General features: G+C 40.4%; 1 protein-coding gene across 2 annotated transcripts in view; it reads left to right on the top strand.

The window, feature by feature from the left end:
- The window catches only part of LOC122563454 (proto-oncogene tyrosine-protein kinase LCK-like), a 156,205-nt gene extending 144,961 nt beyond the window's left edge, over nt 1-11,244 (top strand). For both annotated transcript variants that reach the window (XM_043717198.2, XM_043717199.2), the window contains exons 12-13: nt 4,926-5,057; nt 7,281-11,244. In XM_043717198.2, coding sequence (XP_043573133.1) covers nt 4,926-5,057; nt 7,281-7,483 — 335 coding nt within the window. In that variant the 3' untranslated portion in view covers nt 7,484-11,244. The remainder of the gene's footprint in view (nt 1-4,925; nt 5,058-7,280) is intronic.
- Nucleotides 11,245-13,469: the final 2,225 nt, after the last annotated feature.

Genomic DNA, 13,469 nt, shown 5'->3' with positions numbered 1-13,469 from the left:
TAACTGTAGTTTCTTTGTGAACTGAAATTGCTTTGCAAAAATGCATGTGGCTAGCGCCAGAGGTCACATTTAACTCTGCCACTGAATAGAGGATGAGTCTCACTGCTCCAGGATTGAGTCATTTTTTCAGCCTTCAATTTACCCGAGCTACAACTGCCGAGTTGCATCGTGTGGAATGGCTGTAGCTGCAGGTGAGAAACCCCCGGAAACACTCTGCTAATTGAACTAGGGGAGCACTTTGCAGGCTTTCAACCTTGTTTTTAATTTACAAAAAGACTATGATGGCCATGCTGAAAACAAATGAAAAGAATCATTTCATTCAACAAACAGATAATTTTTGCAACCAAAACAGAAACTCCATCCTTGGCTAAGAGTGGAAGGACACCCTTCTCAAACCCTGGTCCTTCTCTCGCCTCCAGTGATTTCTGTTGTAGAATTGCTGTCTCCTGGTGGCTATCCAGTTATTGCAACCAGAAAGTATAAGTGTGTGATTACTGGGTGTGCACAGAGTGAACTTTGGCTCTGATTTTGCTAAGAACCTAACAGCTTGATAACATTGTAATGATCCCAATTCATGTTATAACTGAACAAGTTGGATCTCAGAATGAAATCTGGCCAGATAGATCATGATTTTTTGTGAATTTAGTGAATTTGTTAGTCACTGAAAAATCATCACTCAAGGCTACAGACTTTTCATTAACAACACATCAGCTTATTACACAAAAGAAAAAAAACAAATTAAGTGATCTAAATATAAAAGGCAGTTTAGGAAGATTTAAAACTCATAGCAAAACAAAGTTTCAACCTATTTCCTGGCATTATCTGTTACAGAGACACAAGTCTGGAGAAAGGACATCTCTATCTCAACACCTTAGTTTTTACGTAACTGATGCTTCACGGTTTCCTCACTGTAGATGGTGGAGACTATTCAGCATATCCTTTCCAAATCTGCTGACATGAACTTCTCACAAATCTGAGACATTTGCACAGCTCAATGGAAATAACAGCTGGATTGGGAAGAACTGAACGAATTGTTAAGTCAGAGATCACAGACAGAAGACCACCTTCTGGGTCCTATAATTCTGTAACTCCATAATAAAGTTATACAATAAACATAAGTCACTTTAATGGGCCATTTTAAAATTGAGCATCAGAACCTTTAGCTCAAAACTGGAAAACAGCTAAGGCCCCTCATTTCAGTTGAAATATTCCCCGGTCCTCTTTAAGCAATAAGTAGATAGCAATGGGTATGTTTCAGGGACACGGTAAAGTCTTTGTTATCATCACAATAAATATATACCCTTATGAAAATGAGTAAATCAACATAATAGATACAGTCTATTTTTCACAACCACATTCCTTCATTTGTGCTGTGCAGTCATTTTGGTAACAGAAATCCCACTGGACCCTTGAAATAAAAAGGGAAGAAGCTAGAGTTAGACATGGAAAGAGATCTGATTGTTCAAATTATTCTAATGTAACATGGTCAGTTGGTTTCCTCAATATTAAAATATTAAAAATTATATAAAACTTGGCAATTGGTCAGCAAGAGCTCAAAGACCATAATGGAATAGTAACTTGGTTCAGAGTGCCACCTTGTGGCACTGTTTGGAAAACAGGTCATTTCCAACCTCAAGCCTGTTCTGCTATTTCATCAGATAATGTGAAATTGAAAAACATTATTCCATTAAAAGTTATTTTAGGACCTTAGCAGTTTAAAAAAATGTTTCCCTGGTACATTTCCTCTAATGATTGTGATTATATTTACTTCTTTTCTTCCTTTTTCCCCTTGTGTAAAGATTGTAATGAGGTCAGCCAGGTGGATCTCATAGAATATGAACTCCCTGATTGGGGCTGTTAATCAGGTCCAATCAGGGAGCCCTGGCTGACAAAAACAAACAGGAATGTCAGAGGTTCTTTTGTCCTTGATAGCTGGCTCTGAGGGGGCTGGATCAGTGTCAAGGACTGGGTGGTATGGTGGTTCAGTGGTTAGCGGTGGCTCCAGGGCCCCAGGTTTGATTCCAGCCTCAGACGACTGTCTGCGTGGAGTTTGCACATTCTCCCCGTGTCTGTGTGGGTTTCCTCCGGGTGCTCCAGTTTTCTCCCACAGCCCAAAGGTGTGCAGGTCAGATGAATTGGCCATGCTAAATTGCCCATAGTATTAGGTGCATTAGTAAGAGGGAAATGGGTCTGGGTGGGTTATCCTTCAGAGAGTCGGTGTAGACTTGTTGGACCAGATGGCCTGTTTCCACACTGTAGGGGAATCTATCCTTTTAAAGACTCTCCATGTGTAAATAAAGGGTGACTTGATGATGGGATACCAGCCTCTGTGGAGTTTTTTCACTTTGATTATTTAGTATTTTTTGGGCTATGTTGCTTGGAATGGTATGAAATGTTTGAAATACATGATAGAATGTCCTAATCTTCATAGAATTACAGAAACTGTAGAATTTAAGTGTCATCTCAAAGTTAGTGTGTTTGCAATTTCTTACCTCACAAGCCCTACCTTACGGGAAGGAACTGCACTCTTATTTTTTTCCCATAATCCTGACTATAATAGATCCCAGAGGAAGTGAGGACTGCAGATGCTGGAGATCAGAGTCGAGAGTGTGGTGCTGGAAAAGCACAGCAGGTCAGGCAACATCTGAGGAGCAGGAGAATCGATGTTTCGGGCAAGAGCTCTTCATCAGGAATGAAGCTTGTGAGCCAAGAGGGTTGAGAGATAAATGGGAGGAGGGGTGGGGGGAAGACAGCTGAGAGTGCGCACTATCCCTGACAATCGTTCACCCTCTTGTTTATCCAGTCCTGCCTTCAAAAGATTTAAAGATGCTCACATCACCATTTAGGAAGAGAGTTGTAAAAACTCACAACGATTTGTGAGAACAAGATTCACGTCATCCCCTTTTAAAATGGTCACCCTTGATTTTTACAGAGTAGCCCCCTGTTCTAGATTCTCCCTTCAAAGCAACCCGCTCTACATCCAGTAGGATGCCTTAGCATCTTCTATGTTTCAATCAAATTACCTCTCACTCTTCTAAGCACCAATGGATACCAGCCCAGCTTGTTCAACCTTTCCTGAACTGACCCATTGCAAGTATTATTCTGTTTTACAGCCTGTGATCCTTTTGCTCAAGTTAATGTGTCTATCTGAGGTCCGATGGTGTCCTCTAAATTGCATGACCAGTTGCATACCATCTTGCATCCTGTTTAAAAACCTGAACTCTGGAACAAGGGTCTCTTCATCAATAATTCCAAAATGTTGAGGGGGGAAGGATTTGTTCACTAAAATGAAGAAGGTTGTAGAGTGGTCTAATAATTCTGATGTGATAAATACTGCAAGGATGTTTTAATAGCCAATGACACTTAATGATTGGATAATCTCAAAGAGAGTCAAAGGGGAAAGTAGAAAATGTTTCTTTCTTGAGCAGGTTGTTGTTTATTTATCTAATTGTAGGAGAAAGTGAGGACTGCAGGTGCTGGAGATCAGAGCTGAAAATGTGTTGCTGGAAAAGCGCAGCAGGTCAGGCAGCATCCAAGGAGCAGGAGGATCGACGTTACGGGCATGAGCCTGAAGAAGGGCTTATGCCCGAAACGTCGATTCTCCTGCTCCTTGGATGCTGCCTGACCTGCTGCGCTTTTCTAGCAACACATTATCTAATTGTAGCCAAAGTATCACTAACAATGGCTTCCTGATCCAGTTTTATTACAGCTTATGTCCCCAAAGATTAATCTTTAGCCCGCTCCTACTTCTCTTCAGGTGTGACCTGTGTTGTTTTCCATCCTTCTACAAATCGTAAATGCACAATGGAAATGAAAAATAGCTGTGACCATTCCCGGACTGGCTGGAGTAGGGTTTCTTTGTTATTTGAGGATGCAGTCTGTAGTTATAAGTGATATGAGACCTTAATGGGCAATGGCTCTAAACAGGTAAATGCATGCATTGTCCAACTATGTGCAATAAAGTATTGGCCACAAATCATCTTGACCACATCATTGATCATTACAAATTGATCATACTGATCTTTGTAAAGCTAAGGTCCTCACATGAGGGCCACAATTCACAAAGACAATCCAAGATCCCAGCGCCTGAACAAGGATGCAGAGCTGATTTCCTTTCACCTTAAACTCTAAGTATTTGGAAACATGCTGTTACATGCAAAGCTGTCATTCTCAGGTGATGTGATGGGGAGACAAGGTTTCAGCAATCCTACTCCACCCCCCACTGTATTTGTACAAAGTTAAAAATCACACAACACCAGGTTATAGTCCAACAGGTTTATTTGCAAGCACCAGCTTTTGGAGCACAGCTTCTTCATCCAGTCACAACCACCTGATAAAGAAGCAGCGCTCTGGATGCTAGTTGCTTCCAATTAAACCTGTTGGACTATATCATGATGTTGTGTGATTTTGAATTTTGTACACCCCAGTCCAACACCGGCTCCTCCAAATCATGTATTTGTACAGCTTGGCTTGTGCTGCATACATTGGAATAAAGTTGCTATTTCAAAAGTCCATGTCCAGGCATCTCCATGTCAAAGTTTTCCTTGTCCCACTATGTGAAAGACTATGGTAAACTATCGATTGTGTGTGATGTCCTGAAGAAGTGTCATACTGGATTTAAAATGTTATCTGTCTCTCTCTACAGATGTTGCATACCTGCTGTGTTCCTCCAACAATTTATGTTTCCACGAACAATTAACCACTTAATTGGAATGTACTTGCAATGTTGCAAACTAGACATCCTGTTATTTCATATTTGTATTAACTACTTTGCTGGTCTTACTAAGTATGTGTTTTTCTTTACTTTATTTGCTCTTTTCATTTGGCTTTGATTGCCTATCCATCATTGCCCCTGGGAAGATGGTATTCGAATTATTTTCTGAGTTGAACTGATGTTGAACATTGAATCTCCCTCTGTTGTTTAGGAGCTAAGTTCCCCATCAAGTGGACAGCACCCGAAGCCATCAACTATGGCACATTCACCATCAAGTCTGACGTCTGGAGTTTTGGAGTGTTACTTACAGAAATTGTGACATATGGACGGATTCCATATCCAGGTACAGCACTTGAAATGGTGGCTCCTTTTTTATGCTTTACTGCTGGATGCCTTTTCAAGCATCATCCAAATTATCTTCAGTCACATATCACTGCACCAGTGTAATAAGAAATTTTTTTTTGTGCATTTTGTTATGGCAGCTGTGACTGATTCTGTAACTAATATCTCACAAAGTAGAACATGAGATTTGGTTTCACTAATTTCTTCTGTAGTATACATTCATTCAAGTCCCACCTGTCTCAGAGTTGTGTAGTAGCATAGAGTCATAGAGATGTACAGCATGGAAACAGACCCTTCTGTCCAACCCGTCCAAGTTGATTTAAAAATATCTGTGGAATACATTCAGAGAAAGAGACTCATTGATGGCCAGTTTCAGCTATAACAAGCACCAGCTCATCCAATCACATGGTGCAGAACAGGCCCTTTGGTCCATCACGTGTGCACCATTAAATCTACACTAGTCCCACCTTCCAGCACAAGGCTCATAGCCTTGAATATTATAACATTCCTCAACTTTTCACTCTCCCAACACAATTTAAAGTAGTGAGGTACATTTCACAGACACTTTTATTATCTTTATTGACAGGACATAACCATGGGCCATGATGTAATTTGCATGCTTATTATGAAATTATCATTGCTTAAGGAAAATCAGGTCTCACAAATTTGATGGAGTTTTTTGAGAAATTTACCAAAAAGATTGATGAGGGCAGAGCGGTGGACATTGTTTACATGGACTTTAGTAAAGCTTTTGACAAGGTTCCACGTGGTAGACTAATTAGTAAAGTTAGATCACATGGGACTTGCCATTTGGATACATAATCGACTTAACAGCAGGAGATAGAGAGTGATGTGAGAAGATTACTCTTCGGACTGAGGGCCTGTGACCAGTGGTGTTCCACAGGGGTTAGTTTTGGGTCCTCTTTTATGTGTCGTTTATATCGATGATTTGGATGAGAATATCAAAGGAATGGTTAGTAAGTTTGTGGACAACATCAAAATTGGTGGTATAATAGACAGCAAAGACGGCTTTCTAAAATTCTAAAGGAATCTTAATTAAATGGTTCAATTTGCTGAAAAATAGCAGATGGTGTTCAAGTGGGACAAATGTGAAGTACTGCATTTTGGTAAAACAAACAAGGGCAGGGCTTACACAATTAATGGTAGGGCCTTGGGTAGTGTTGTAGAACAGGGGATCTGGAGTTCAGATACATAATTCTTTGAGGTTTGTGTCACATGTAGACATGACGGTTAAAAAGGCATTTAGCACGCTTGCCTTCATTGCCCAGTCCTTTGAGTATAGGAGTTGGGAAGTCATGTGAGATTGGACAGGATATTGGCAAGGCCTCTTCTGGAGTACTGTGTCCAGTACTGGTCACCCTGTTATAGGAAGAATATTACTAAGCAGGAGAAGGTTCAGAAGAGATTGACCAGGATTTGAGTTATAAAGAAAGGCTGGGACTTTTATCACTGGAGCGTAGGAGGTTGAGAGATGACCTTATAGAGGTTTATAAAATCATGAGGGGTATAGATAGGGTGAATGGTAGTTGTCTTTTCCCTAGAATGGAAGATTTCAAGACCAGGGATGCATTGTTAAGGTGAGAAGAGAGAGATTTTAAAAAGTCATGAGAGGCAAATATTTACACGTCAGGTGGTTCACATGCGGAATAAACTTCCCAAGGAAGTAATGGATGTGAGTACAGATACAACGTTAAAAGATACTTAGATAAGTACATGAATAGGAAATGTTTGGATGGTTATGGGCTTGGGGAAGGCAGATGGGACTAGTTTACTTTGGGGTTATGTTCAACATGGACAGGTTAGGTCTGAGGGTCTGTTTCTGTGCTGGATGATTCTATGACTGTATAAGGCTCCAGTTTTCATTCTGTCACATTGTTTAACTGCAATTTCAAACTGTATTATAACAAAAATGCATTATGCATTTAACAGACCTTAACTATTTGATTATTTTCCTCACATATTTTGGTTGTTAAACTTCACACAGTGGTTTAACTTTTGATCTTAGTGAATGTTGACTTCTTTTCGTGCCTCATGCCCCAGGACCTTGGTGATCGTTCAGCACGTGCTGGAATTGGCAGAGGAGTTATCGTAACACAGCTATTAGCAATTTGACTCTCCTTCTCTGGATTTCTTTGACCATAATAACATGTTTGCTTTCCCTTGCAATTGGTAAATCTTCACTGCTCTCTGTTGTTCCCGATAGGAATGACCAACCCTGAAGTCATTCAGAATTTGGAACGGGGCTATCGAATGCCAGCCCCTGAAAACTGCACAGAAGAACTATATGAAGTAATGCTGCGTTGTTGGGGAGAGAAACCTGAAGATCGGCCAACTTTTGAATATCTGCAAAGTGTATTGGAAGACTTCTTCACAGCCACTGAAGCTCAATACCAACAACAGCCTTAGCAGGGCCTCATGCCGTGATGGTATAAACATTACTGAGGATTAGAAACTCTGAAAAATATTGTCTCTGGAATTGGGTAGCATGAGATAGAAAAAATTCAGTTCACAATTTGGTTGCCCAACTGTGAGGCAGCTTGGGGTAATCAGTTTATCTGGAGGGATGATTGCCTACAGCTTGGATATTGTTCCTCATTTTACCAGAGGCATGGAGAAAATAATTAGGAGCTGAGTTTTTTTTTTCATTGAGGTAGGCGTTTGAAATGTCTTCATATCTGCTCCCAATTTGGGTAGATATATTTGCCAGGTCTGCAGTAGAAATTCCATTTGTAATAGATAAACAAGATTTCTGACACTCTTTTAATTCTTCTGTAAGATGTGGGTTTTGCTTGCTGGGGCAGTATTTATTACCCATTCTTTCCTTTCCCTGGAGAAAATGGTGCTCAGCTGTCCTTGTCATTTATTGCAGTCTATTTGGTAACTAAATCTGTTCATTTGGTGGCCAAATCTGTTCATTTGGTGGCCAAAAGCAGTTCTGAGGGGACTCCTGGTCTTTATCTCATTGATTAATTTTATCAGGAGCACCAGCTTGGACCCATTTAAAAGACTTGTTCGAGAGCTCCTTTGCAAATTTTTCATTGAACAATATCAATAGCAATAATCTATCAAACACAATCAGAATGTTGGTTAATTGCATGAAACTTGCCTTGTGCTTAAACCACATCCTAGTAAATATTAAGCTCCTTTTGCAGGCTATCTGTTAGGTAAAAGATATGCTGCAAAGGATTTAGCAGCCAAGTGTCTGACTTGGATTTTCCAAATGAAGTACTTAGCTTTTATTGCAATTACTTTAAGGGTCCAACAATTGTTCTGTCATCCAATTGCTTTCAGGCATTGTCCCACCTTCATTGAGAATAGCTGTAGATACTGAAAGGAAAATCAAATTCTTCAAAATATTCTATTATGTTCTGAAGGCCCTGGGTCACCATTTTTTTAACTTAATGTAGCATTCTGTATGAATGAAATCTTTCAATTGAAATATTTATGCTACATCATCTTAATTGTTTTATGATTGTTCTTTTGAAATAATTTTTATGGTTTTTATTTTTGTTGGTCTTTTAGAATCAGTTAATTTCTAATAATAGGCTGCCACATGCAGTATCTATCCAGACTGTTCCCAACCAGACCAGTAGAGAGAACAGCCTTCAAACATTCCAATACAGACCCAGAGTCAACTGGTTAGGCAGAAGGTCAGAAATCTCTAGTGGAAGTTATGCCACCTCTTCATGTATATTCTTCAATGAATGATATCGGCATTGTTAGTAAAGCTAGTATTTCGCTTTTTCCTTGAGAAGGTGGTGCTGAGTTAACTTTTTAACCACTGTAGACTGTGTGAGATAGGGACACCCACTGTGCTGCTAGGAATTGAGCTATGGAGAGAGACTGAATAGACTGGGGCTACTTTCCCTGGAGCATCAGAGGCTGAAGGGGGACATTTTAGAAGTTTATAAAATCATGAGGGACATGGATAGGGTGAATAGCCAAGGTCATTTCCTCAGGGTAGGGGAGTCAAAACTAGAGGGCATAGGTTTAGGGTAGAGGCTAAAGAATTAAAAGACACCTGAGGAGCAACTTTTTCATGTGGACAGTGGTGCGTGTATAGAATGAGCTGCCAGAGGACGTGGTGGAAACTGGTACAAGAACAACATTTAAAAGGCATGTGGCTGGATATATGAATCGGAAGGGTTTAGAGTGATTTGGGCCAAATGCTGGCAAATGGGACTAGATTAATTTAGGATATCAGGTCGGCACAGATGAGTTGGACCGAAGGATCTGTTTCCATGTTGTATATCTCTATGATTCAATGACTTGATGAAAGGAGTTCAGAATTTTGACCCAGAAAGCATTTAGGAATGGTGGTCTGGTTCAAAGTCAGGATTGTGTGTGACTTAGAAGGCAACATGCAGATGATGGTGTTTTCATGCAAGTCCTTCTAGATGTTCAAGGTCTCAGTCCAGGAAAGTACCGCTGAAGGAACTGCAGTGAGTTACTTCATTGTATTTTGTAATGATGCACACTGCTGCTGATGTGTACTGGTGGTGGAAGGAGTGAATGTTGAAGGTGGTGGATGGAGGACCAATCTAATGGGCATGATATGGAAGAGCTGGTGTTGGACTGGAGTGGACAAAGATAAAAATCACACACCAGGTTATAGTCCAACCGGTTTATTTGGAGGGACCAGCTTTCCAAGTGCTGCTTCTTGGTCAGGGTGGTTGATGATGAAGATGATGATGAAGAAGCAACACTTCAAAAGCTCATGCCTCCAAATAAACCTGTTGGACTTTTAACCTGGCGTTGTGTGTTTTTTAATTTGATCTAATGGGCTGCTCCTTCCTGGGTAGTGTCAAGTTTCATGCACCTTTTAATGCTGCACCCGTCCAGCTGAGTGAATTATTTTGGTTTCACCTCCTTGAAATGAATCTTTTTCTCCACGTGACCTGAAAGCTGAATCAACCCCTGATGATTAAAAGAAAATTGCAGCTTCTATTATTTTGGAGATGTATTAGGACTGAGATGAATAATGTGACAATATATTATAAGCAATCCCTTTTTGAAAACAGACAGGGTCAGAAGTCACAAGCGCTGCTCCAAAAGCTTGTGAATTCAAATAAGCCTTTTGGACTATAACCTGTGACTTCTGACCTTGTCCACCCCAGTCCAACACTGGCACCTCCACATCATAAGACAGAGTGGATTAATTTGTCATGTTGTATTCCACACAAGACACAAAACTTCTTTATCTTTTACGCGAAATGACAATTTTGGTGTTGTAGTGATAACTTTGTTTTCAATGCAAGTAAAGTGAACAGGAATTAATTGGGGAAAGAAAATTCATGGAGAGCAGGAAAATACGTTTGCTCGATAATTGAGATTTATGCTCACTTGTGTTTTGTGAAGTGAAACTGATACAGCCTTCTCTTGGAAAAAGTATCTTCTATTACCTCACAATTAAACGTCACTGTGGCTGAGATCAATCGATGAGGGGTGCCCGCAGTGCTTTTCCAGTTAATTGATGTTTGCTGAGAACCAGTGCTTTCGCAGCTGAAGTGGAGAGGAAAGTTTCTTTAAACATCATTGTGCTGATTGGATAATGGGTATTTCTGCGTTTTACTTTGTTCATTCATGGGACGAGGGCATTACTGGTGAGGCCAGCATTTATTGCCCATCCCAGAGGGCAGTTAAGAGTCAACCATATTGCTATGGGTCTGGAGTCACATGTAGGTCAGATCAGGAAAGGATGGCAGATTCCTTCCCTAAAGGACATTAGTGACCCAGAGGAGGGGTTTCCAATAATTGACAATGGATTCATGGTCATCACTCGACTCTTAATTCCAGCTTTTTATTAAATTCAAATTCCACAATCTGCCATGGTGGGATTTGAACCTGGGTTCCCAGAACATTTCCTGAGTCTCTGGATTGATAGTCCAGCGATAATACCACTAGACTATCACATCTCCTTTTGTCTCTTGTATGAGAGTGAATTTTTTTAAATGAATTAAAATATTGACTTTCTGAACACAAATCCAAATTCATTGAACTGCTTTTTAAGGCAAAAAGTTATTCTTAATTTTGTGCAATTTATACATTCTTTAAAAAATATATAGATATAGTTCATTTTGGGTGCATGGTGATTTCATATTTTCTTCTAAACATATTCTAATCTTGAGTTTTTTTAATTCATTAATGAAATAAAGTTTTAGATTCAATTTTGTGTTTGATTATTCAATTGTAATCCCACAACATTGAAATATGCTGCAGTCACTGGTCACAGCACTGATGGTGATATCTTTGGCAGGGTACATTTTAAATCTCAGGGACTCGGGTCTCACTGGCTGGTGAGTTGGCAAGAATCACCTCCTTTCAGGATAGAACAAGGAGTCTGTCTGGGAAGTATTGCCGGTCACTCACTGAGTGAAATGATTCGCCTCATCTTCTCTGGAGATCTTTAACCAATGGTTTTAATTCTGTGATCTTTGGTGATTGCTTTATTCACCGCAGAATCATAGAATCCCTAAAGTATGGATTCAGGACATTTGGCCTATTAGGTCCAGAGAGACCCTCCAAAGAACATTCCGCATGCACCCACCCTTACTCTATCACTGTAACCCTGCATTTTCCATGGCCAATCCACATAGCCTACACATCCCTGGACACTATGGGCAATTTAGCATGGCCAATACACCCTAACCTGCACATCTTTGGATTGTGGAAGGAAACCGGAGCACCTGGAGGCAACACACATGGACATGGGGAGAATGTCCAAATTCCACACAGACAGTTGCCTGAGGGTGGAATTGAACCCAGTCCCTGGTGCTCTGAGGCAGCAGTGCAAACCATACTGCCCACTTTTATTTTCAAAACACCAGATTTCTCACGTAAATTCCAGAGCCTGCCTGAGAAATTGAGGCGAGAGTTAACAAAGGTCAGGGCATTGTGAACTCATTTAACAGAGCAGCCACAGCATCTTGACTGCAGTGAAGACTCATCTTATGAAAGGCGTTGTGTGGCTGGTGACAACATGTGGCTATGACAATGCTGGACCATGAAGAAGAGTCTATATCATTGGCTCTCCCTCAATTTGAGGATGACAGCTTCCCAAGTGTTGCTACAAATCATCATGTGACCAAACAGATCAATTCCCAACCCTCAGAATGTTAGGCACAAGGGGCAGAATATCCCATGAGGGAATGAGATCCATTGAACATAAGAAAATAAGAAGCAGGAACAAGAGTAGGCCATCTGGCCCTTTGAGTTTACTCCACTATTAAATAAGATCATGGCTGATCCTTTCATGGCCTCAGCTCCACTTACCCACCCTCTCACCATATCCCTTAATTCCTTTACTGTTCAAAAAAAATCTATCTTAGTTTTAAAAACATTCACTGAAGAAGCCTCAACTACTTCCCTGGGCAGGGAATTCCACAGATTCACAACCCTCTGGGTGAAGAAGTTCCTTCTCAATTCAGTCCTAAATCTGCTCCTTCTAATTTTGAGGCTATGCCCTCTTGTCCTAGTTTCAACTGCATGTGGAAACATCCTCTCTACTTCTATCTTATCTATTCCCTTCATAATTTAGATATGTTTCTATTAGATTCCCCCTCATCCTTCTAAATTCTAAAGAATATTATCCCAGTCTACTCAGTCTGTTCTCTTAAGCTAACCTATACAGCTGCAACATAGCCTCCCTGCTTTTAAACTTGATCCCTTTAGCAGTGAAGGACAAAATTCCATTTGCCTTTTTAATTACCTGTTATACCTGCAGATCAACCTTGTGCAATTCATGCACAAGGACACCCAGGTCCTTATACACCCGCATGCTGTGATCTTTTACTATTCAAATAATAATCCTTTTTTACTGTTATTCCTGCCAAAATGGATGACTTCGCATTTATTAACGTTGTCTTCCATCTGCCAGACCTTTGCCCACTCACTTAAAGTATCTATGTCCCTTTGCAAACTTTCACAGTCCTCTGCACACTTTGCCCTATCGTTCATCTTAGTGCCATCTACAAACTTTGACGCACTACACATGGTTTCCAACTCCAAATCATCTATGTAAATTCTGAATTATTGCAGTCCCAACTCTGATCCCTGAGGCACACCACTAGTCACCAGTCACCAACAAGAAAAGCACACATTTATTTCCACTCTTTGCTTCCTGTCAGTTCATCAATCCTTTAACCATGCTAATACTCAATCCATAGTGCCATGCAGCAGCCTTTTGTGTGGCACTTTGTTGAATGCCTTCTGGAAATCTAGATACACCACATCCCTGTTGTCCACCACACTCATAATGTCTTCTTAGAATTCCAGTAGATTAGTTAAGCATGACCTGCCCATGCTGCTTCTGTCAAATGGGACCATTTTTATCACAATGTCTTGCTACTTCTTCTTTGATAGTAGATTCAGGCATTTTCCCCACTACAGGAGT

This window comes from Chiloscyllium plagiosum, unplaced genomic scaffold, assembly GCF_037043375.1.
Source record: "Chiloscyllium plagiosum isolate Xiang-an unplaced genomic scaffold, Cpla_swu_hap1 HiC_scaffold_30, whole genome shotgun sequence".
NCBI classification, from domain to species: domain Eukaryota; kingdom Metazoa; phylum Chordata; class Chondrichthyes; order Orectolobiformes; family Hemiscylliidae; genus Chiloscyllium; species Chiloscyllium plagiosum.
This window is presented reverse-complemented; position numbering and strand designations above follow the sequence as displayed.